This window comes from Heterodontus francisci, chromosome 48 (genome assembly GCF_036365525.1).
Source record: "Heterodontus francisci isolate sHetFra1 chromosome 48, sHetFra1.hap1, whole genome shotgun sequence".
Taxonomy (NCBI): domain Eukaryota; kingdom Metazoa; phylum Chordata; class Chondrichthyes; order Heterodontiformes; family Heterodontidae; genus Heterodontus; species Heterodontus francisci.
In genome coordinates this window covers 8,119,447-8,145,301 of record NC_090418.1, presented here as the reverse complement: position 1 = coordinate 8,145,301, position 25,855 = coordinate 8,119,447, and the positions used below count along the sequence as shown (strand labels likewise).

The following is a 25,855-nucleotide window of genomic DNA, read 5'->3' as shown; positions in this document are numbered from 1 at the left end:
GATATGCAACTCAAGTGCCGTAATCTGCAGGGCTAAGGACCAAATGCTGGAAGGTGGGATTAGAATAGGTGGATCGTTTTTTGGCCGGCACAGACACGATGGGCCAAGTGGCCTCTTTCTGTGCCTTAAACATTTTATGATTTTTCTATGATCTTCTACCGCAATTCCACCTTCCCACATTATCCCCATATCCCATGATTCCCTTATTGTCCAAACTATCGATCCCTGTCTGGAATATACTGGATGACTGAGCATCCACATCCCTCTGGCCTAGAGAATTCCAGAGATTCACACGGTCTGAATGAAGAAATGTCTCATCGTCTCAGTCCTAAATGGCTGACCCCTTGTCCTGTGATGTGACAGCCTAGTGCTAGACCCTCCAGTCGGGGAAAAACATCCACCCCACCCACCCCCCTGCCCCCATCAAGCATTAAGAATTTTAATAAATAGAATGTTAAATGTTTCAATTAAATCACCTCTCATTCTTGGGAAATATGGGCCTAGTCTGCTCAGTCTGTCCTCATAGGACAATCCGCCCATCCCAGGAAACAGGCTAGTGAATGTTTATTGTATCTATATCTTTTATTAGGTAAGGAGACCAAAACTCTGCACAGTGTTCCAGGTGTGGTCCCACCAGGGCCCAATAGAAATGCAGAAACTCTTCATTCTTATACTGCAATCCCTTTGGAATAAAGGAGTGGGACTAGCTTCCCTTACAGAGAGCTGGCAGGGATACGATGGACCGAATGACCACCTTCTGTCATGTTATCATCCTATGATTCTTTGAGCATATTATTTGCCTTTCTAATTTCTTGCCGTCCCTGCTGTTCAATGATTCTGCTTAGAATTATATGAAGTGGTACCTAGCCGTGCATTTACTGTGTCAATGATGAGTTGACCTTTGACACTGAGGCCTGTTGGCCATTTTAACCCCTGGAAGCTTGCCTGCTCTTACCGGCCTCCCGGCGCCAGGCGACGCTGCGGTGCCACCATTCCGGCCGCCGCCACTTCGCTGTCCCAGAATGAAGGCGGGATGAGCCGTGCGTTGGACAGACATTCGCAACTGGCAAATCAACGTGGAGGGTGCCGCTGCCAATCAACTAGATCCTCTCTCCCCATTAGGCTGGGTGAAGAGGCGGGACCACCGGAAGCCCGCTTTGCGATTCCTCCAATGAGAGCGGGCTGAAGGCGGGTTTTAATTATGGATTGACGTGCCTTTTCAGCCAATCAACAAGTAGCATGGAGGGAGGCGGTTCAGCGAGAACCAAGCCGCACTGAGGGGGCGGGTTTCCTCGTTGATCGACGTTGAACATAGCCAGTCAACAAAAGCGGCTGTCCAATGAGAACGAGACCGGTTGATGGGGGCGGGGAGGGGGCAGATTGACGATTGATTGACGTGCAGTGAACCCAATTGGGGCTGACTCTGGACGGCGGTAGTCCAATGAAAGCGGGGTAGGTCAGAGGTGACGGTTAATCGACATATCCAACAGCCAATCAACATGAGGAATGGAAGGCGAACAAGGGTGGGGCGGTTTGCTGTGGGAGGCGCCAGCAGACGGGGCCTAGTGAGGTTTTGGGGAAGGAAAGCGACCTGAGGCGGGGAAGGGGGAGGGAAATAGGCAGAGGGGAAGGTTTGGAACCGGCGGCTGGGGTTCTGAGAGCAGCGTAGGCCTGGCCTAAGTAGTCAGAGTCCTGAGTGACAGACAAGCTGTCAATCATCCCTGGGGAGGGGAGCTGCTTTAAATTGACCCCCAGATTAGAGAGAGAGAGAGCCTGCTGCATTGCAACCTACTGAGTCAACTAAATAACATTTAAAACGCATCTAATATATAGCATTGCAAAAATTGCTGAGATACTGATCATAAAATCCTCCTGCATGTGCTGCCTCTGCTAACTGCATTGCACTGGGATCATCTGCCTTGATCAAAATAAAATCCCTGCCAATTGCACCCAGAGGACAATTAAGGGGATTGGAGCAAAAAAAAAACAAAGCAGCAATTTTTGGGACCCCACCCACTTTGCAAAATCTTGTGGGAGATTCCAGATAAAATCAATCACAATTGGCAGAATTTTGCATCGGGTTTAAAATTATTAAGAGAGGGGCTGAAGATAATTCTGGGCCCTGCACCCACGCCAGGTTGCATTGTCACTGGTGTTGGCACCAGCCAGGTTCAAATTCAGGTCTATGCCAAATTATTGAAAGGTAAAGCCTGTTTGCAAAACCCAGATTAGAGTGCCCCCTGGACGTTGCTTGCCGTGAGAGTTGTTTTGTCAGACTGTATAGAAAGTTCAGAGGGTGACCCTCAGGATGACATCGGCATCAACGAAGGTAAGGGTGTTTTTTTTTGTTTGTGTGATATAAGCTAGGCCAGTATTTATTGCCCGTCCCCAATTGCCCTTGAGAAGGTGGCGATGAGCTGCCTTCTTGAACCGCTGCAGTCCGTATGGTGTAGGTACACCCACAGTGCTGTTAGGAAGGGAGTCCAGGACTTTGACCCAATGACAGTGAAGGAACAGCGATCTAGTTCCAAGTCAGGATGGTGTGCGGCTTGGAGGCACACTTGCAGGTGGTGGTGTCGCCATGCGTCTACTGTCCTTGTCCTTCTAGGTGGTAGAGGTTGCGGGTTTGGAAGGTGCTGTTGAAGGAGCCTTGGCGAGTTGCTGCAGTGCATCTTGTAGATGGTACACACTGCTGCCACTGTGCATCAGTGGTAGATGGGGTGTTGATCAAGTGGGCTGCTTTGTCCTGGATGGTGTCGAGCTTGAGTGTTGTTGGAGCTGCACTCATCCAGGCAAGTGGAGATTATTCCATCACATTCCTGACCTGTGCCTTGTAGATGGTGGACAGGCTTTGGGGAGTCAGGAGGTGAGCAACTCGCTGCTGAATTCCCAGCCTCTGACCTGCTCTGGTAGTCACAGTATTTATGTGGCTACTCCAGTTAACTTTCTGGTCAATGGTAATCCCCCGGATGTTGATGGACCAATATTACTGGGTGTGCAACCTAGGTCTGTTAGTGCCGGAGAGCACCAGTACTGGAAAGAGTAGGAGGAAGCATGAGGTAAATCAAATGATAATGAGTTAGTTGAAGGCAGCCTTAAATGGAGGGCACCAGCGTGCCATCCTATTGTGCTGGCACGTGGATTAAAAGAAATGATAGTAGGGTCTGCCAGACTGCAGTGCCTATTGAACTCTGCTTGAGGTTTGTATCTGAGCTGTTTAACATACAGAATGGACCCAAAGTGACTTTTATTTGCTTAAAGAGTCAGCTTTGACTCCCTACAGTGATAGGATGCAGGTATGTGTGTGTGATTTTGTCCACATACAGTGATATTACACGCATCTGTCTCTGTGATTGCCCACTCCCCCACACTCTGTGATGGGATGTGGGTCTGTCTCTGTATTTGCCACACAGACAGTGATGGGTCGTGGCTATAGCTGTATGATGTCCCTGCAGTTGCAAAAGGCAGGCAGATACTTCGCTTCAGAAAAGGGGGATCCCCTATGAACTTAAGATTTATCCGGGCCCTTTCACTTGCCCCATAGAGTCGTTGATTGACATGTGCTCTTTAGTAGAAATCCCTCCTCACCCTCCGCCAGAGGGAGCAGAATCCTAGCTCTCAACGTCCCTCAGTTAAGGGCACCATGCTGAAACCCAGAGGCACCTGGAGCCAGCTTTAGACCACAGGTCAGGAGAGGGACAAGGAGGGCGGAGAGGAGGGGAGGAAGAGAAGGGTAAGGGGAGGAGGTGGATGAGCGGATGAGGTGGGGGAAGGAATGGAAGGAAGGGAAAGAAGAAGCCATTTGAAACTGGCCCCGACTTGTCCAACAAATAGCACGGCGCTGGGAACCTCACTCGCAACAAGTGTCACCGTCCACTAGAGTATCTGTACATAGTAGTGGGACAGCAAGAGAGAGAGGTCACGGCCTGGTACAGTGGACTCCAGCGTGCAGATCAGGCTGAGGCTGCATCTGGCACTGGATGGCAGAGGGGCCAGATGTGAATGGCTGTGTCTGTGGGGCGGGTGTTGCGGGTGCAGGTGGCGGGTCAGGGGTAGGTGGTGGGGTTCCGTTCAATTTGCGGCTTACTGGGAGCACTCACCTGCCCTTTGACCTTGCAGGTGGGCGAGATATTTACGGCAGCCGGGAACGCATTCACCAAGCTCGGAGAACTGACCATGCAGCTTCACCCGGTGGCGGACTCCTCGCCGGCTGGGTAAGTAGATGGCAACGTTTAATGACCGTCCCACCCACCCCTGACCTTTCAGGTTCATCTCTGGAGGCTGCCAGGTCCATGGGCTGACACATATCTTCTGTTCACCATAGCATATCATCCGCCTCAGAAATGAGCGCCAAAGTGTTACCCATCCTTTGGTGTGGGCTCCTTGTGTCTTCAACAGCACGGTGCGATGTGATCCATATCTTGTGAGGAGGAGCCACCTCACCGCGATGGGTGGTATATACAGCAGAAAGGGAGGGGGCTGCGGAGGGAAGAGGCAAGTGGGGCCCCTTGTCTCATAGGCTATCTCCTCCCAGGTAAATGGATGTAAGATACCGGTCAGCCATGATCTCATGGATTGGTGATGCAGGCTCAAGGGGCTGAATGGCCTTCTCCTTCCTATATTTCCCTCTGCCGTGCCCGCCCCCTCATTATGATGACATGTCGCCTAGTGGCGCTCTTAGGCACAAGTGCGGTGTCCTGATGAGAGGACCATCGGTGGGGTTGGGAAACTGCAAAAGGGGGTTAAAAGGTGGAAATTACAACCCCATGAGACGCCTGGCAAGTGCCTTCCATGCTGACAATTGGGTTCAAAGCCAACAGGGTGAGAAAGGCTCATCAGCCCAACTAGCTCACCTTCCCTACTAACCCACGGTTCTTCCCATCGCATCGTCCAACTCGCTCTGGAATGATTAGTGGGGGGGGGTGGTTTCTGATATCAGCTTTTACCAGTCGGTATCTTGACCCATTGTGAACAGTGCTATGGATCAACCGTTTCTGTTCTGCTCATGGGCTCAGAATATTAACCCATTATATATGAGTAGGTCGGATATACAGCTCGGAAACAGGCCCTTCGGCCCAACCAGTCCATACCGCGCTTATGCTCCACTTGAGCTTCCTCCCACTTTTCCTCAACTAAATTTATCAGCCTACCTCCTATTCCCTTCTCCCTCATATGCTTGTCTGGCCTCCCCTTAAGCGTATCAATACGAGATGCTTCAACTCCTCCCTGCGGGAGCGAGTTCCACATTCTCGCCACTCTCTGGGTAAAGAAGTTTCTCCTGAATTCCCGATTGGATTTCTTGGTGACTGCGTTATATTGCTGGCCCCCTAGTTATGCTCTTCCCCACAAGTGGAAACATTCTCTCTTTATTCACTCAGTCAACTCTTTCATAATTTTAAAGACCTCTATTAGGTCACCCCTCGGCCTTCTGTTTTCAAGAATAAAGACACCCAGCTGTTTAATTTTTCCCAAAACTATACTTTATTCATAAAATTTGTAAAAATACATAGTTCAAATTTAACACTACATAAAGTGCGAGACAGATCAGTTTCTCTCAAATACAGTACCTGCCTCACTACACTTGCCATTACAGGTTATATTTACAATGTACGTTTACATTACACATCATATATTCTCTGTTACATGCAGCCCGAGGGGGTTTTACTTGGTTTCCAGCACCTCTGTATATTATGCTGTGAAGGCCTTACACAGTGGCTTTTCCCCATTGAGCCTTTGTGGCAGCTGACCCAAGCTTTAGTGCGTCCCTCAGCTCGTAGTAGTGGACCCCAGTCCTGTTCATCCTTTTATGATATGTATACCCTTGCATTTCTGATATCATCCTTCTCTGCACTCCCTCCATTGCCTTTATATCCTTTTTATAACATGGTGACCAGAACTGCCCGCATTGCTCTAACCAAAGTTTGTTACAGGTTTAGCATAACTTCTCTACTTTTTAATTCTATCCATCTAGAAATGGAGAGCCTGGTACTTGGTTTGCTTTGTATCGCCTTGCGAACCTGTGGTGCAACTTCTGTGATTGGTGTATTTGTGCTCTGAGATCCCTTTGCTTCCCTACCCCTAGTTAGACTCACACCTTCCAAGTAATAAGTGACCTCCCTATTCTTCCTACCGAAATGTACTCCCTCAACCTTAATCTGTTTATCGTCCCTGGGCATAAGAACTAGCTCAAGTAGCGGCACATCTCTATAAAATCCCATCTCGTTCACCCGTAACTCAGTTGTCTGTCAGCCTCAGGGTACTGTCTTCTCTCTCTGCTGGCTACCGGTGCCCTACGTGAAATGGTTTGGGCAGTCTCGATCCAGTTCTTAGCGGGCCCAGGCTGCCAGTGAGAAGCTGCCATGATCTGGGGCTAATTGTCACGACACGGGCCGTCTGACTCAGGGGGCTGGGGCTTGAGCAGTAGGGGTCATTGTTATGTGGCCTGGCACACAATGGGCGGGCGGGTGAATAGGGGGCATGAGATATGTAATTGGAATTGGAGAAAGCTTTGCTCTGCATTTAACAGTTTTGACCCTGAGTTCAAATAGTGGTCAGTAATAGACAAGGGGGATATTTTGTCCAGCAGTGTCCTCCTGTTCCTGCGGGCTACAGACCATTTTAACTTGCTTGCCCTCTCGCTCATGTGAACCCACTCACGGCTCTCCTGTGCCATACCCGCCCCCATTTCCCTGTTCCTCCCCACTGCACCATGCTCTCTCCAACCTAACTCCACCCCTCCCCACTCCACCTATCTCCCTCTCCTCTTCCTCGGTCCAGCTCACTCTTCCTCTCCACGTCCACTGTTCCTCCTCTCTCTCCACCCCACTCCTCTCACCCCCTCCTTCCCCAGTGCACTGTCCACTCCCTGCGTCCCCCCCCCCCCCCCATCTGACTCGTGCGGGTTTGCAGTTCCATATGTGGTTGCTTTCCATCCAATATCTTGCCCCTTGTGCCATATTCCTAGGATTAAGTATCAGCAAGGTATTTGTTGGGAAGGGATGAGGGTTGCAGAAGGAGGGAATCCTGATCCTCATCCTAATCCTTTGCTGGCAACCAGGCGCACTCGTTATGGAACAGCAATCAGGAGTGGGACGCTGTCTTTCTTAAACCTAGGCACGCGGAAGCCGGCTGTCGTCCCTGATCTGGTGCCTCAGCAGCTCAACACTTTGTGTAAGGTTGTGTGTTTGAGTCCAACTCCAGAGACTTCAAGACAAAAATCTAGGCTGACGCCCCAGTACCATCTTTCTAATGAGACGTTAAACCTGCATCTCCGGTGGAAGTAAAGGATCTGTTTAAAGAAGAGCAAGGGAATTCCCCCAGCCTCCTGGCCAATGCTTATCCCTCGACCAGCATCATTAAAAAAAAACAGTTGATCCCGTCGTTATCACATCGCTGTTTTTGGGAGCTTGCTATGTGTAAATTGGCTCTGGCATTTACTACTTTACAACAGTGGCTACACTTCAAAAGTATTTCATTGGCTGTAAAGCTTTGGGATGTCCTGAAAGGGACGATATAAATGCGAGTTCTTTCTGTAACACTAACAATTGAACCTGGCACATCACTGGCTCACGGCCACACTGGGCGGCACAGCTGGTGCTCCAGCCTGACACTCATCGCGATTGAAAGCACGGGCTACGTGTCCTGGCAGTGACCTGCACTCCAGCCCACTTGAGCATTCCCACTAACCCAAGTAGAGTTTGGTGCCCAGGTGGCATTAGACCGGCTCACTTCGCATTCCCTGCTCTCCCACATTTAGTTTTTCTCTCTCTCTCTCTCTCTCTTCCCACCAGTGCCAAGTGGACAGACACGGAGATTGAGATGCTGCGCTCGGCCGTAAAGCGCTTCGGCGAGGATTTAAACAAAATCAGCACCGTCATCAAAGACCGCACAGTGTAAGCGAGGGGTGGCTGGGGGCGGTGGCTGCTGGTGGTGGTGCCGGGGTCAGTGGGGGGGACTGGGGGGGGCGGAGAGAAGGGGCTGTGGGCTCAGGGAGGGGTCCGTGGGCAGGAAGGTGTCCAGGGATGCAGTGGGGTGCCAGGGGACTGGGGGCAGGAGGTAGTCCAGGGATGGCGGAAGGGGGAGCCAGGGATGGATGTATCTCTGAGTGAGATTGCGGATTTAGTGTGAATCATGTTAATGTCTTAAACTACAGGAGCAGCCCCTGGACAAATATTAATAAAGTGCTTTGAAACAGAATAAACGCAGCCAACAGGTGGAACATCCACGTTGTGGCCTTTGAAATATTAGACCATTGTATTCTCTGCAGTAGCCAGGCGTACCTTGTGTTGACAGTGGCACCGTATGCAGTGAGAACTGGATTGAGATCATCCGAGTTTCTTTCACTTTGGACTCCCAAGACCTGTAGGCCAATACTGCCAGTGCAGCAAGCTCTGCAGTGTCGGAGGTACTGTCTTTCGGGTGAGTCGTTAAGCCAAGGCCCCGTCTGCTCTCTCAGGTGGACGTGAAAGATCCCACGTGATTGGAAGAGGGGCAGGGGAGTTCTTCCCGGCGTCCTAGGCCACCATTCATCCTGGAGCACAAACTGGATGTCCAGCCTCTTGTCAGAACGAGTTCTTTCATTCTGGTCTCCTCCGATGGTTAGTCATTCCGCCCTAGCGTGGCAGTAAATTATACCGACTGGGACGATACCAGATCTCCGTCAGGATAACGATGCCCACAGTAAAATTCAGCAGGTTAGAGAGGGGGGATGAAAAGACACCAGACAGGATTCTGATGGTTTGTCGGCGACCTCCGTGCGGGAATGTGCATACTGGCGACAGTGAGCTGCGGTAACCTTGCTTTAAGGTTGAAAAGACCACCCACGCACACCAAACCAAGCTCATGTGAAAGCACTGGGGTGAGGCATCACATTGCGGAGCCCAGCAAACTGTCACTCTAATAGAAGTTAATCACCTTGTCTTGCCTCTGGACATGAGATGGTTTTCCCCAAGGTTCGCTCAGTGAACACATTTCTGCAAACGTGCCTGTGCTTCCTTCCGACCTGCTGGGTGCTCGGTTGTCTTATGTGATCATGGCGGGCTCCAGGGATCACACAAGAGCGCTTGTTACTGCCATCTACCTTACTAGAAAGTTTGGTGTCTTCTCTTTGCCTTTGGTATGCAGAAGAACTTGCATTTATATAGCACCTTCAACATAAAATATTATCAAATTATTGAGACTTTGTCACATTTTAGGATAGGTGACCCAAAAGCTTCATCAAAGAGGTAGGTTTTAAGGAGCGTCTTAAAGGAGGAGAGAGAGGAGGAGAGCTTTAGGGAGGGAATTCCACAGCTTGGGGCTTAAATGTTTGAAGGTACGGCCGTCAAAGGTGGGAAGTGGGAAATCGGGGAGACCAGAATTGGAGGAGCACAGAGATGTCAGAGGGTTGTACAGAGATGGGAACAACGATGAAGATCTCCGATCAATAACATGTTGAATAAAGTCCTTTTACTCTTCAAAGACATTTAAAAAGCTAGAGACAATAATACGTCTGATAATTTCCTATTGACAAAACATTAAACAGCCACACAGAGCAGGACACATCAGTCCTACATCTGCAACGCACGTGCATAAATTTATTGAAGAACCGTGCAAGTGGCTTCTCCAAGTCTGTTCATGCCACCGGTTCTTGAAGGTAGTGAAAGACTGTTCTTTATAACCAAGTAAAAACACTGCATCACTTCCTTATACCTTTCTGTTTATAGTCTATTCCATCTGGGTTTTTTTTTTAATGACCACCCAGTTGTTGGAAGAGATTACTAGAGAGATGAGGGGTCACCTGCCCTTTCACATTATGCCGTTACTTCCTATCATCGCTTTTGCCGAGCTATAAAGTTGTAAATAACCTATAGCAGCGTTTTTCCTTTAATATGTTCCTATATCTATGTCCATTTATATTGGACCATCTCTTATTACACCTCTGTTTTAAACCCCCATGTGTTTCAATCTTAATAATTGTTGGAGCTCAATATCATCCACCTAGCTTATTTGTTGATATGTACCTGCCATTGCAGTACAATACCTTCAGTCCTGAAATTCATCCTCCTTCAATGTCATCAGCATCATTGCGGAGATATGACTGGCTTCCAGAGCACGTGATTTCAGCCCAGTTCTGTCTACGTTTCTGTTCTGCCTTTGTTGGAAATAAAAGTCACATAAAAAACATATCAGTATTCTGACACGACGGAGGTGCGTCTACACAGCCTAAAACGGACATCTTGTGTGGCTGTCTCTGGCCTGGCCTATCGCCATTGGCTCAAGAGCACCCATCACCCTGGTGCATTGTAGGGATAGAGCTCGCAAATCCTTTGAGGATATCTTGGAACATTGGGAATTGACATATGTAGTTCTCCAACTTCAATCAAAATCGAAACGTACGCTACCAATAGGGCTGCAGACTGTCAGAATCTTTCAGTATCAGGGAAATCTCACGCATCCTTCGAAGTAGATCAGTAACATTCCCACTGTCCAGTTATCCAGTTTGGGGGTGGTGGGGAGGGTTGTTGGATGGAATATGGTGAATGGCCGAGCACCTAACAGACTATAATTTGCAAATAAAGTGACAGTCTGTGCTTCTGAATTGGCAAAGTTAGAAATGTGATCAGAAGCCCTTGTTTGTCACAAGTAGGATCAAGAGGAACAATCATTTCATCTGTGCCAGGGCAGCAGGACAAGAGAGCACAAATATGATAGGGAAAAACTAGAAATTGTTCCTTTTCTGTTGGAGAATAGGTTGACAGGAACAATACCAAGCTTGGACAACGAGCTGACATTAGAAAGAGCTTGATGATGCAATGAAAGCAGACTTGTATTTATATAGCACCTTTCATGATCTCAGGATATCCCAGTGAAATACTTTTAAAAGTGTAGTCACTGTTGTAATTTAGGAAATGCAGCAGCCAATTTGCACACAGCAAGATCCCACAAGTGATAATGACCAGATCATCTGTTTTTTTTTCAGTGGTGTTGATTGAGGGATAAATATTGGCTGGGACACCAGAGAGAACTCCCCTGCTCTTCAGTGTAATGCCATGAGATTTTTTTATGTCCGTCTGAGAGTGCAAATGGGGCCTTGGTTTGACGTCTCATCCGAAAGATGACACCTCTGACAGTGCAGCGCTCCCTCCGTACTGCACTGGGAGTGTCAGTCTGCTTTTTTGTGCTCAAGTTTCAGAAGTGGGGCTTGACCCCCGCAACCTTCTGACTGGGGGGACACGAGCGTGCCCACTGAGCCACAGCTGACGTGATAGCAGCCATCAGAAGTCTAGCTTAACCAACGGACTGTTGTGGAGATATGGTGAAGGAACGGACCGTTTCACAACGGACTTGTCCTTTCCGAGCCCATGACGTACACGCGGTCACCAGCCTTTTTTCACAAATCACTACTAGTGGTGATGCAGGTTAATAAAGCCATAAAAAAGCAAACCAAGCACTAGGGTTTATATCTGGACGGATGGAAATGAAGAGAAGTCATGCTAAACTTGTAGCAAACGTTAGTCAGACGACACCTGGAGTACTGCAGTACAATTTGCAATGTTATATGAAAGGTATACAGGCACTGGGAGAAGGTGCAGAATAAGGATTTACGAGGATGATATCAGAACTGTGAGGTTATAACTGTTAGGAAAGAATGAACAGGCTGGGTCGCTGTACTCGTGAAAGGAGAAGGCTGAGGGAGTGACCTAATAGAGGTCTTTAAAATTGTGAAAGGTTTTGATAGAGTAGACACGGAGAGAATGTTTCCACTTGTGGGGAAGAGTAAAACCTGAGGCCATCAATATAAGACAGTCACCAAGAATTTGGGCGGCGCAGTGATTAGCACCGCAGCCTCAGAGCTCCAGCAACCCGGGTTCAATTCTGGGTACTGCCTGTGCAGAGTTTGCAAGTTCTCCCTGTGACCGCATGGGTTTCCACCGGGTGCTCTGGTTTCCTCCCACAGCCAAAGACTTGCAGGTTGATGGGTAAATTGGCCATTGTAAATTGCCCCTAGTGTAGGTAGGTGGTAGGAGAATGGTGGGGATGTGGTAGGGAGTATGGGATTAATGTAGGATTCGTATAAATGGGTGGTTGTTGGTCAGCACAGACTCGAAGGGCCTGTTTCAGTGCTGTATCTCTAAATAAAATAAATAAATAAATCCAATCAGGAATTCCGGAGAAACTTCTCTACCCTGGAGAGTGGAACTTGCTACCACAGGGAGTGGTTGAGGTGAATAGTTTAGATGCCTTTAAGGGGAGGCTAGACAAGCATATGAGGGAAAAGGGATTGGAGGGTTGTTATCTTTTAGATAAAGAAGTATGGGAGGAGGCTCAAATGGATCAGAAGTGCTGGCACGAACTGGTTGGACACAATGGTCTGTTTCTGTGCTGTATATTCAATGTATCTTGAGAAAGAGCAGGGGAGATGTTGCCACTGTCCTGGGACAATATTGCTCATTCATCGCTAACACAGATGATCTGGTCATGATCAGATTGCTGTTTGTGGGATCTTGCTGTGCACTACAACAGCGACTACACTTCAGAAATACCTCGTTTGGCTGTGAAGCGCTTTCGGACATCCTGAGGTTGTGAAAGGTGCTATAGAAATGCAAGCTCTTTGGTTAGATGGGGCTGTGAACGCGCGAAGGCGGCGAATATTTTGGCGCGGTAATGGGTTGACTGTAACTGCGCTACTCCTAACATTTCACTATCCCCGCTTCTCCCCACCCCCTCCCCAGCGCCCAGATCAAGACCACAGTGAAACGCAAGGTCTACGAAGACAGCAGTGTTCCCCTCCCCTCGGAGTCTCCCAAGAAAACACAGAAGAAGGCGACGGCGGCAGGAACTGGAGTCACGGCACCAACCACACCGACGGCAGCAGCAGCCACAGTGGGGAACACGCCCCCCACGGACTCGTCGGCTGTTAAGAAGCAGAAGACGTCTGGTAAGGTTGGGGGGGGGGGGGGGGGGGTGGGGAGGAAAGGAAGGGGGGGTGGGTTGTTGCCCAGAGGCAGGGGGTCATCAGCTATGGAATGGCAAAAAAAACACTCATCACATTATACCCCTCCTATAAATTAAAGGGGCAAGGTGCTCTTAAAAGGGGAGGTTCTTTGCCCCAATTTTATAATGGGTGGGGCACTTCAAAACCCAAAATGTTGTGATAATCACACCCTGAAATCTTAGCCTGCCTTTTCTCCCAGTGGACACTCTATTTCCACCATGTTCTGTTTTTGCATTGTAAATTCTTTTTCACCCCATTTCTTTTTAAATTCAGTTATTTAAAAAAAAGTTTCGACTTCTCGAAAGTGAAATGCTCGCCTCCCCCCCGTCTCTTACATGGATATCATAACTTGGGCACAGGCCACTCGGCCCATTCTCCATGTGCTGGCCCTGTTCCCTTTATCCCTTAATCCCCCTTTCCTTCAAGCCTCTTATCTCACCTTAAGGGGAGGTTAGATGAGTACATGAGGGAGAAAGGAACAGAAAGTTATGCTCTTGGGGTGAGATGAATAAGGGTGGGAGGAGGCTTGTGTGGAGCATAAAGATCAGCGTGAACCATATGGGCCGAATGGCCTGTTTCTGGGCTGTAAATACCATGTATTCCTATGTTGTTAAATGTTGACGTGGTCACTTCGTCAATCACTAACTTCTCAGCCTCACAACCTTCCGTGCATCAACGTTTCTCCTGTTCTCTGTCCTGAATCTTGTACATTTCAACTTCATATCTCTGTCCCCACAAGACAAATCCTCGCGATCCCTGGGCGCAGCCTATTTCTCTCGACCCATCCTGTCATAATTTTAAGCAGCTCCAGCAATTAATACAATCCAGGGATACGAGTTCAAATCCCACTACAGCAGCTGGGGAATTTAAAGTCAGTGAGTTAATTACATAAATCTGGAATAAAAGACTGGTGTCACTAATAGTGACCATGAAAATACCGATCTGGTTCACTGATGTCCTTTGGGGAAGGAGATCCGCCGCCCTTACCTCGTCTGGCCTTTATGTGACTCCAGACCCGCAGCAGTGTGGTTGACCCTTAACTGCAGAGGGCAGTTGACTCTTAACTGCCCTCTGCAGTGGCCGAGCAAGCCTCTCGCCTGTCTCAAGGGCAATTGGGGTGGGCGCTAAGTGTCGGGCCGCCAACATCCTGTGAATGAGGTCATAAAAAATAATGGGATGAATTTTTCAGCTGATGTTGCAGAAAGCCAAATATGTTTTGTTCTCGCCATCGCTGTTCTGCGGTAACATTGTGGCCTCATGCTCGAGGTTAGATTGCCTAGTCATTGAGAAGAGGGAGATTTCAGAAGACTCTGATTTCTTAGACTGAGGGCTCTGCAATGATGGTGCAAGTGTGATGCTGGACACTGACATACTTACCAGTCAGGCATTGGGGGATTACGGTGGTGTCTTTCTGTGTGTCGGGGTCATCACCCCTCCATTCCTGTGTCCCAGGTTCAGTGACGACTTGCATTTATAAAGTGTCTTTAACATGATAAAATATCCCAAGGTGTATCTCAGGAGCACTATAAAATAAAATTTGACACTAGGCCACATAAGAAGATATTAGCACGGGTGACCAAAAGCTTGGTCTAAAGTGTAGCTTTTAAGAAAAATCTTGAAGGAGAGAGAGGCGGAGAGGTTTTGGGAGAGAATTCCAAGGCATCTGAAGGCACAGCCAACCATTGGTAAATTGGGGATGCTCAGGAGGCCAGAATTAGATGAGCGCAGATATCTCGGAGGGCTGGGGGGCTGGAGGAGATTACAGAGATGGGGAGGGGATTTGTAAACACAGATGAGAATTTTAAATATCGAGGAGTTGATTAACCGGGAGCCAGTGTAGGGGAGTGAGCACGGGGAGTGATGGGTTCACCCACAGGGGGAAGCAGTGGTTTGTGACAGGGAGTGGTTGGCCAGTTACTGTGCTGCGGTGGATGTCGTAATTTCTGTCTGTCCTCCAGACGTGACCCTCAGCGCCCTCAATGACTTAGATGCCAACAGTGATCTGGTAGACATCGAAGGTCTGGGAGAAGGATCGCCAGCAAAGAAGCTCAACTTCGACCAGGGTACGTGTTGCGCTGTGGTTGAGGGGGGGGGGGGGGGGGGGGTGGTTGTTGGCAGGAGGGTGGGAGAGAGGGGGTTAGGAGGAGGGGATGTATAGGGATTGGGTAGACTGGGGGGGGGGGGGTGAAAGAAAGTGAATGGGGAGTGGGGATGGCTGTTTGGGGAGGGGATTGGAGTGGAGAAGGCTGAGGAGTAAACATCTTGCTGTGCCAGCCAGGTCTGCAGCATTGTGGAAGACAGGAGGCTTCAGATCCGTGGCAGATTCATCTGGGACCCCATTCCGCTTCTGATATTATTTGATAGTGAAAGAATAAAATGGAACTGTGAAGAGCCATTAGCTGCGATTCAGTGCGTAGCTCTTTTTTTGGACGATCCAGCGGTTGAATATAATAGGGTGGGGGGGGGGGTGGGGGAGTCCAGAACAAAGGGACATAACGTTAAAATTCGAGCCAGGCCATTCAGCAGTGATGTCAGGAAGCACTTCTTCACGCAAATAGTTGTAGAAATCTGAAACTCTCTTCCCCAAAAAGCTGTTGAAGCCAGTTGAAAATTTCAAATCTGAGAACGATAGATTTTTGTTAGGGAAGGCTATGATGGGTTATGGAACGCAGGTGGGTAGAGTTAAGATACAGATCAGCTATGGTCTAATTGAATGATATGGAATGTGTTCAAGGGGCTGAATGGCCTCCTCCTGTTCCCACGTTCCAATGGTATAGTAGTGGGTTCACTGCCCATGGATTAGGGAGAGATAAGTCTCCCGCCTCGATAAGTGTCCTTGTGGCGTCAGTAGGGACTGGGTTGGGCCTGTCTGAATTGGCCAACTCACTCTGTCTAGAGTCAGAGGTCAAGAATGGCCATAGGGCTGAGGTAGCAAAGGGGCTGACGGAACCCGTACCCCAGCAAGATAATGTTCTTCAGCTTTAACTGTACGTTTCCCTTTTCCCCATCTCACCCGAGTCCCGGGAAATTATGTTTTTGTTTGTCCTACCCCTCTCTGGACATCATCCTGGCACGTAGAGTAGGCAGTAAGCTTCAGATCGCTGGAGATTGTGTTAATGGGGGCTGTAAGATGGGCTCTAGCCCCAGATCTATGATGGTATCAATGGTGAGCTGCAGTTACACCAGGGCTGGGAGTTTAATGTTCTCTAGTTAGCTGAGTCATGTTGTTTGGGCAGTGTGGAGGGAGCTTTGCTCTGCATTGATCAGATTCCCGCCAGTTAATCTCCGTTTGCTGATCTGCCTCTGTTTTTCATCTGTCTCTGTTTCAGACAGTCTGAGCCTCGATTCCAGTCTCATCATGAACGCCTCGGACATCCCGCTCTTGTCTCGCTGAACCTTTCCCCCACTTCCTCCTCCTCTCTCTCTCTTCTCTCCACCACCCCCCTCTCTCCTGTCTGTCTCCTTGGAGATGTGCAGCTTTCAGACCAATGCCAGCTGTCCGAGCAGTCAGGTCGCCAAGTTGCTCAGCGATGCCGTACATCGCCACCTTACTCCACAGTGATGCCAACCTGGGAACGCCATTGGTGACCTTTTAACCAGCTTTCAGCTGGGCTGTTGCGAGGGATTTTGTTTTAGAACTATAGCAGGTTTTGATGGATTTCTCAATAAAAGACAAACTGTACTTGATGTCTTTCTGTTTCTGTTTGCACAGCATCATTCCTTACTCAATGTCTGGGTTAATTATACTCTCTATTCTCCTCCATTTTAAAGATGGCACTTCCGACGGTGCAGCACTCCCTCAGTACAGCACTGGAGTGTCAGCCTGGATTATGCGCTCAAGCCTCTAGAGTCGGACTTGAACCAACAACTCAGAGGTACGAGTGCTAACGACTGAGACGGGGGTGAATGAATTTCTAACATGAACTGAGAATTTCACAGCCTTACTGGTGTTTTTTTTTTATTTCCAAAATATACTTTATTCATAAAAATCTGTAAAAATTACATTGCCAAACAGTTTCCAAACCACACCAAAAAATACAAACATTGCAAAAGAGATCAGTTTCTTTCAATACTGTCATGAGTTTCTTCCCAACCCTTCTGTTTCACAATTGTCATGTCAATTACAGTTTTACATTTACAGCAATTGAGAATATTAACGATACAGTTCGAGGGGTTTCCCATGGATCCAGCCCCTCAGTCCAGCTTGGTGGGGGAACCTTACACTGTGGTCTTTCCCCATTGAGCCTTTGCTGCGGCTGCCCCAAGCTTTAGTGCGTCCCTCAGCACGTAGTCCTGGACCTTGGAATGTGCCAGTCTGCAACAGTCGGCGGTGGATAACTCTTTGCGCTGGAAGACCAGCAAGTTTCGGGCAGACCAAAGGGCGTCTTTCACCGAATTGATAGCCCTCCAGCAGCAGTTGATGTTTGTCTCGGTGTGCGTCCCTGGGAACAGCCCGTAGAGCACAGACTCCTGTGTTACAGAGCTGCTTGGGATGAACCTTGACAAAAACCACTGCATCTCTTTCCACACCTGCTTTGCAAAGGCACATTCCAGGAGGAGGTGGGCGACCGTCTCTTCCCCACCACAGCCAACGCGGGGGCACTGTGCGGAGGGGGCGAGACTTCGGGTGTGCATGAAGGATCTGACGGGGAGGGCCCTTCTCACCACCAGCCAAGCTACGTCTTGGTGCTTGTTTGAAAGTTCTGGTGATGAGGCATTCCGCCAAATGACTTTGACGGTCTGCTCGGGGAACCATCCGACAGGATCCACCGTTTCCTTTTCCCGTAGGGCCTTGAGGACATTCCGTGCAGACCACTGCCTGATGGACCGGTGGTCAAAGGTGTTTTTCCGCAGAAACTGCTCCACGAAGGATAGGTGGTACGGCGCCGCCCAACTGCACGGAGCGTTCCGCGGCAATGTGACCAGGCCCATCCTTCGCAACACCGGGGACAGATAGAACCTCAGCACGTAGTGACACTTGGAGTTTGCGTACTGGGGATCTACAAATAGCTTGATGCAGCCGCACACGAAGGTGGTCATCAGGATGAAGGCCACGTTGGGTACATTTTTCCCGCCCATGTCCACAGCCTTACTGGTGTTTCTCAATACCCCCGCCCCACCCCCGCTGACCTCTTTCAGAGAGATATCTGTACAATGACTGGTGTCTCTTCATCCCCTCTCCCTCAAGGACATTGTTGCACACTGACTGGGATTTCTCAGCCTCTCTCTGCGAGTATCTGTACACTAACTGGGACTCTCAAGGACACAGACTGGGGGCTCTCAGTCCCTCTCCTGGGGAGATATCCGTACACTGACTGCATCTGTGTGTACATTTGCGTGAGAAGGTGTACAATTAGAACATAGGACTGGAGTTAATTATGTCAACCATTCAGTTTGATCAGTATATTATGCATGTATGTACATTTGTGTATATGTATGTACTTTGGACTCTGAAGACCCTGGTTCTCACCCTTTGCTTTCAGTATTTTATCTCACACTTCCTGCATCCACATGTTTCTTTAAACCCTATTTTCTCAGTCTTTGTTCATATTGTTTTCTCTTCTGTGTGGGCTTCTTGGCAATGAGCACTTCCAATGTCCGTACGTCTATCATCTGACAGCCCCCCTGTGTCTCTCTCAAACTGCAATTCAATCTTTTGTGACTGGCATGTCTGTTTCTCCCCTTTTGTTTTTGACCCTACATGAGGGAACTTGCCAATCTTCCAGTTTTCAGTTCTGGCAAGGTGGGAAGGTTGAACGTGCTGCAGTTTTTCCTTCATAGCCCGATTTTCTTTCACATTTGCAGTGTTTCAAAAACTCCTCGTCGCCGTAGGGCCAGCGGCTGGCAGCATCGAGCTAGATCAAGGAATTGGTTTTCGGCTGGCAGGAGTGGGCCTTACAGCACTGACCACCTGCAGATACCAGGAGGGGGGAAGAAGTTGAATTCTTTTTTAAACCTGGAAAGAAAAAGCTGGTATCAATAAACGTGGCTTTGAAGCTGTCAAATTGTCGTGGGCCACAAGTTCTGGAATTCCCTCCTTAAACCTCTCCTCCTTTAAGATGCTCCTTAAAATATACCTCTTTGACCAAGCTTTTTGTCGCCTGTCCCTAATATTTCCTTATGTGGCTCGGTGTCATGTTTTGTTTTATAATGCTCCTGTGAAGTGCCTTGAGAACTTTTTTACTATGTTAAAGGAGCTTTATAAATTATTTTTCCATTCATTTGTGGGATATCCACTGCGCTGGCAGGGCCGGCGTTTATTGCCCATCCCTAATTGCCCTTGAGAAGGTGGTGGTGAGCTGCCTTCTTGAACCGCTGCAGTCCGTGTGGGGTGTAGGTGCACCCACAGTGCTGTTAGGGAGGGAGCTCCAGGATTTTGACCCAGCGGCAGTGAAGGACCGGCCGATATAAGTTCCAAGTCAGGATGGTGTGTGACTTGGAGGGGAACTTGCAAGTGGTGGTGTTCCCATGTGTCTGCTGCCCTTGTCCTCCCAGGTGTTTAAAAAAAAAATTCATGGGATGTGGGTGTCGCAGTTGAGAGTCAACCACATGGCTGTGGGTCTGGAGTCACATGTCGGCCAGATCAAGTAAGGACGGCAGATTTCCTTCCCTGAAGGACATTAGTGAACCAGATGGGTTTTCATGACAATTGATGATAGTTTCATGGCACCATTACTGAGACTAGCTTTCAATTCCAGGTTTTTATTATTAATTGAATTTCAAATTCCACGAGCTGCTACGGTGGGATTTCAACCCGTGTCCCCAGGGAGTTAGCCGGGGCCTCTGGATTACTAGTTCAGTGACATTGTCACTACACTGCCGTCTCCCCAAAATGAGGTAAATGCAAGTTATTTGTCGCCTGGCTTATGTTACAACTCAGATAGCCAGATGGCGAAGGATAGACCTGGAGCCTGGTCTTCATAAGTACGAGCTTTTATTTACAGTTGTACGTGACAGACCTCCAACGCAACAGCTATAAATATGAGCACAGGTGAAACCCCAGTTAATGGCCATCACCCGAATACGATTGAACATCCAATTAATATGCAATTAACATCCTACGCATGACTTCAGTCCCACAGCAATGTGGTTGACTCTTAACTGCCCTCTGAAGTGGCCTAACCAGGGATGGACAATAAATACTGGCCTTGCCAGCGATGCCCACATCCTGGGAATGAATAAGTAACAGGGTAGGGGTCAATTGAATAAAGGGCTCAGAGGAGATTGACAAGAACCAGTGAACTACTGGCATTCTCCCTCAATGTTTTAATGTCTCTATTCTCTCCAATCTTTGCTCCAGTTGGTTGATTGAATATCTCTGATGCTCCGTTTTCTCCCGATTAGCGAAACATGAAGGGAGCGGAACCAGGCGGGGGTCTGGAAGTCACTGCCAGAGAAGGTGGTAGAAGCGGAAACCCTCACCCCATTTTTTAAAAAAACGCTTGACTGTGCAATTGAGGTCCGTAACCGACAGAGCTGGATAGCTCTAATTCGGCCAGCACGGATGTGATGGACCGAATGGCGGCTTTCTGTGCTGTAAATCTTTAGATTTTTCTAGGATAGAAAGTCAGCCTTCCAGGGAAAATGTTTCCAGATTTTCCCCATCGGCAGGGCGACCTGGAAATTCCTGGAATTCCAGCTCGGAATGCATTGGTCATTTCATCAGTGTTCCAGACCAATTCCTGTGTTCAATAACCCTGCAGCGAATTCAGAAATAGGATTTCATTCTCCCCAATGGCTACGTATCTACTCCATCAGGGAAACAAGACCAGAGCGATTTACCAACTGACAGTACTAGGGAAAGGCGCTAATCTCAACCTGAGTCGTCTCTCTATACAGTGGGTTTATAAACCTCCTACTCTCCAACTCTTACTGTGTTGGCCTGTTTGAATTTCCCACTCTTGGAGATCTTGGGAAGGGCTACGCTCAACGCTGTTACCTCAGTGGGGAAAGACTGACTAACCTGGGCCCTTTCGTGAGCAGAGAGGACAGAAAGGGAATATGATGGACAAGTTTAAAATTATGAAAGTTTTGTTCCAACTGGATCCAAACTAGCATTTCTGGTGTGTCCAGAATTTAAGGGGTCACTGTTCAGAAATTAAGGAGTTTTTTTAATAAAGGTGTGAAACCTGTAAATGTCAATGTTCAAAGAGACTTGTGTACTTGTACAAGGAATGCAGAAAGTTAACATGCAAGCAATTAGGAAGGCAAATGACATGTTGGCCCCTATTGCAAGGGGTTTGGCATACAGGAGTAAGGAAGCATTGCTACAATTGTACGGGGTTTTGGTGAGACTACATCTGGAATACTGCATAGTTTCGCTCTCCACATTTAAGAAAGGATATTCTTGCATTGGCGGCAGTGCAGCGAAGGTTCACTAGATTGGTCCCTGGGATGAGGGCGTTGTCCTATGATGACAGGCTAAGTAAATTGGGCCTATATTCTCTGGAGTTTAGACGAATGAGAGGTGATCTGATTGAAACATGCAAGATTCTAAAGGGGCTGGATAGGGTAGACACTGAGAGATTATTTCCGCTGGCTGGGGAATTTAAAACACGGAGGCACCATCTCAGGATAAGGGGCCAATCATTTAGGACTGAAGAGGAGAAATTACTTCACCCAATGGGTTGAGAATCTTTGGAATTCTCTACCCCAGGGGGTTGTGGATGCTCCATCGTTGAATACATTTAAGTGTGGGATAGACAGATTTTTGATCTCTCAGGGAATCAAGGGATATGGCGAGCGGGCGGGAATGTGGAGTTGAATTCGAAGATGAGCCATGATTGTTTTGAAAGGCGGAGCAGGCTCGATGGGACATATGGTCTACTCCTGCGTCTAATCCTCACGTTCTTGTATTCAACAACAGAAAATTGAAATTGTAGGAGCAACTTTTTTTCATTTGTTCTTGGGATGTGAGCCTCACTGGCGTGGCCAGCATTTATTGCCCGTCCTGAGCCTGCTCCGCCATTCAATAAGAGCATGGCTGATACTCTACCTCACTCCACCTTCCCGCCCTGTCCCCATATCCCTCGATTCCCCTAGAGTCCCAAAATGTATTAATCTCAGCCTTGAATATACTCAACGACTGAACATCCACAACTCTCTGGGGTAGAGAGTTCCAAAGATTCACAACCCTCTGAGTGAAGAGTTTTTTTCTCATCTCAGTTCTAAATGGCCGACTGCTTACCCTGAGACTGTGACCCCTAGTTCTATACTCTCCAGCCAGGGGGAAGCAGCCTCTCAGCATCAACCCTGTCAACCCCTCTAAGAATATGTTTCAACGAGATCACCTCTCATTCTAAACTCCAGAGAGTATGGGCCTGATGTCTGTTCCTTTCAATTTCTGGTGTCTGCTCCTTCTCGTGTCTGGAATCATGTCTGGTGTCTGCTGTTGCCCTGTGAGTGCACTCTGGTCTCATAAGCTCTCTCCCTCGCACAAACGTCCAGCTGACGCAAAGAGCTGAGCCACAGTCAGGGTTGCAGTTCCACTGACATCAGCAACAGGAGGTCTGTTGTTATTTTAGTGACGGATGTGGACCCTGAGCTGCTGATTTGATGCTGTCTCCGGACTGGACAGAAGCAGGGGAAGTGGCTGCTGCTGTTGTGCTGTTTACACTGAACGGAGTGTAGGTCTGAGGCTGCATGGGTTGTAGGATACCCATCTCAGGCAGGGTCAGCTACCCTCAGGAACTTCCCCTCCCATCACCTCTCCCCCCCCCCCACCCCTCCACCCAACTCTCCAGCCGGAGTAGGGGACAACTGGAAGTGAGATGGAGAAAGAGATCTGAAATATAACCAAAACTGACAAGCAGTCATCTCCTGGTACATTGAGATTCCAGGTGGTGCAGACTAATTCCTGAACCTGCCAGAATCTGTGTTAATGCTGACTGTCGGCTGCAATTAACTCTGAGATCTCCTGTGTGCATCTCCGCCCCACCGTCTTGACAGCTGCTGAGAATTGGAGAGGACGAGAAATCAGGCGGTTACTGGATGGAAAACAGACGGTGATATTTATAGAATCCCTTGCCTCTCGGTGAGTGCCTTGTTTCCACTTCAGGCCTCTGGCAGATGGGTCCTAAGCACTGGAATTCCCTTCCTAAAGCCTCACTGGCTCTCTCTAACTCCTCCCTTATGATGCTCCTTTAAACCCAACTCTGTGACCCATGACCTGTCCGAGTATTTCCTTATGTTGTCACGGCCCGTTGCCAGTGAACAGGTCGGCAGAGGGTGGGAAACTGAGCAGGTGCCAAAGAAAGACTTGCATTTATATAGCGCCCTTCACAACCTCAGGACGTACCAAAAGCTTCGTACAACCAACGTAGGAGCATTTGAAGTGTAGTCACTGTTGCAACGTAGGAATCTCGGCAGCTGAATGAAGCACAGCAAGACCCCACAAACTGCAATGCGATGAATGACGGGATAACCTGTTTCCGTGATGTTGGTTGAGAGATAAATGTTGGCCCCAGGACGCAGGGGGTGAGAACTCCCCTGCTCTTCATCCAATAGCGTTGTGGAATAATTTACATGAGAGGGCTGACGGGACTTTGGTTCATCCGAAAGACAGCAGCTCTGACAGTGCAGCGCGCCCTCAGCATTAGCTCTCGTAGAGTTAGTCTGGATTATGAACACAAGACTGAGACCTGTGCCTGCCACGACGACAGGGAGTGAGGGTGAAACCTGCAGGAAGTATACACTGTATGCAAGGTGTCTGATACACCGTAGATCTACTGTGGCGTTGCTGATGGTGAGTCTGAGAGTATGTCTTAAAGTCTAAGGTCCCACATGTGACAGCCAAAGCATGGCAGGTAATCATCGTGGCCCCTGGCAGGAAGTGCGTACTTTATGCAAAAACCATGAACACGTCATAGACAAATGACTGCCAAATTGTGCAGCCATTTTCGCAGAACAGCAGACAACTTGACCGGGACCCTCACGATTTCCCGGATCACGTGAATGGTTCTCCTTGATACAAGGCACCTTAATGCCTTACTCTGTCCATCCATGCTGGCGGCCTGGAGTAAGAGAGTTGGCCATTCACCCACGTTTCTCAACGGAAACAAAAAACGCAAGATCTCGCAGTTCATTCCTGAGACACTCGGGGCTAATTCCAATGAGGACTTTGTTACACTGAAGGAGGCCGAATGGAACTGTGTGTCACCCATGGCTCATCTGGTAATAGTCTGAGTTATAAGGTCTTGGGGGTCAAGTCCCAGTCCAGGACTTGACCGCCAAAGTTGAAGCTGTCACCCCGGTGCAGTCCTGAGGGAGTGCTGCACTGTTGGCGGGTGCTAGCTTTCTGACGAGTGGTGAAGCTGAGGCCCAATCTGCTCTCTCGGATGGGCGTATTTGGAAGAAAAGCAGCCGCGTTCTCCCCTGGTGTCCTGGGCCATTGTTTATCCCTCAGCCAATATCGCATAAAAACAAAACAGATTATTCTGACTCAGAGCTGTGAGCGCTACCTACTGTGCCACAGCTGACAAGAGGGAGTGAGTGTGAAACTTGCAGGAAGTATACACTATAGTCATTATCACATTGCTGTTTGTGGGAGTTTGCTGTTGTTCCACGTTACAATAATGTCCGCACTTCAAAAGTACTTCATTGGCTGTAAAACTCTTTGAGATGGCCGATGGCCATGATAATAATATATATAATGACTGTTGGCGGAAGGACTGGAGCAGAACTTGTTGAAGTTCCTCCCTCCCCTCCCCTCCAATCCAATCCTCGGGCTTTCTCCATGACTTCACTCATTTGAGGCAAACGCAAATTTTGGAAAGAAAGAATTGCATTTATATAGCACCTTTCACGACGTTCCACAGGCGATTAAGTACTTTTTGGAGTGTAGCACTCGTATTTTAGGAGATGCGGCAGGCAATTTGCGCACAACAAGCTCCCACAAACTGCGATGGGATAAATGACCAGATAGTGACGCTGGTTGAGGGATAAATATTGGCCCAGGATACCTCCCCTGTTCATATTCAGAATGTGTGATCTTCTACATCCCCCTGAGCAAGCAGGCAGATCTTTCGTTTTACATATCTACAATATAAGGACCTCTGACAAGGACACTACAGACTTGATTTTATGCTCAATTCTCCAGAGTGGGACTTGAATCCACAACTTGTTGACTGCGAGGTAAGAGTGTGACTCACTAAACCACAGGTGGCACCGGAGGCTATAAGTGGGCGATTGTAATAGGATTCTTTGCCTTTTCAACGTGGAGCAATTAAATAAGTTGCATTGCATGTGAAGTGGAAGGTTTCTATTGATGATGAAAGGGTATCCAAACTTTATAGCCTTTAATTCTTTAATGACAAGTAGATGTATTTTCGGATGGTGAAGGTCAAGGGTATTTTAGAACTGTGCATGTGAGGAGGGGTGTATTCCCATTGCCAATCTACAATCACTGCCTGTTGTAGCTTATCAGCTGTGGCTCAGTGGGGTGGCACTTGTATCTTTAAATCAGAGGGTTGAACACATAATCTAGGCTGCGACTGACACTGCAAGATTGTTGGAGTTGCTGTTCTTTCCAAATGTTAAACCTCAGCTCTGTCTGTCCTCCCAGGTTGGGGTAAACGACTTGACGGTGCTGTTGCAAAGAAGATTTCTCCCCAGCTTTCTGAGCAGTATTTATCCCTAAACCGACATCACGAAAGACGGGTCATCTGGCCTTATCACATCGCTATATGTGGGAGCTTGCTGTGCATGTTTCCTACGTTACAACAGTGACTGCAATTCGTAAAAGTGCCCCAGTGCCTGTTAAAGCGCTTTGGGACGCCCATAAAAATGCACGTTCTTCCTTACTTCTATCTTTATACATCTTAATGTTGGTGAGCAATTAAGGCATATAATCAGTTCAAAATGATCAATTTGCGCCTCAAC

The 25,855-nt window shown here is 48.4% G+C and overlaps 1 protein-coding gene across 3 annotated transcripts; it reads left to right on the top strand.

The window, feature by feature from the left end:
- Window positions 1-1,577: 1,577 nt before the first annotated feature.
- c48h17orf49 (chromosome 48 C17orf49 homolog) lies at window positions 1,578-16,658 on the top strand. Of its 3 annotated transcripts, none has more exons than XM_068023946.1 (6): window positions 1,578-2,329; window positions 4,120-4,214; window positions 7,791-7,892; window positions 12,714-12,919; window positions 14,935-15,039; window positions 16,310-16,658. In XM_068023946.1, exons 1-6 carry the CDS (start codon window positions 2,309-2,311, stop codon window positions 16,312-16,314), a joined length of 534 nt encoding a protein of 177 aa, XP_067880047.1. In that variant the 5' UTR covers window positions 1,578-2,308; the 3' UTR covers window positions 16,315-16,658. The 3 variants fall into 3 exon arrangements, with proteins under 3 accessions (XP_067880047.1, XP_067880046.1, XP_067880048.1); XM_068023945.1 differs by having other exon boundaries at window positions 1,582-2,329; window positions 16,306-16,658; XM_068023947.1 differs by lacking the exon at window positions 7,791-7,892 and having other exon boundaries at window positions 1,582-2,329; window positions 16,306-16,658.
- The last annotated feature ends 9,197 nt before the right edge of the window (window positions 16,659-25,855 follow it).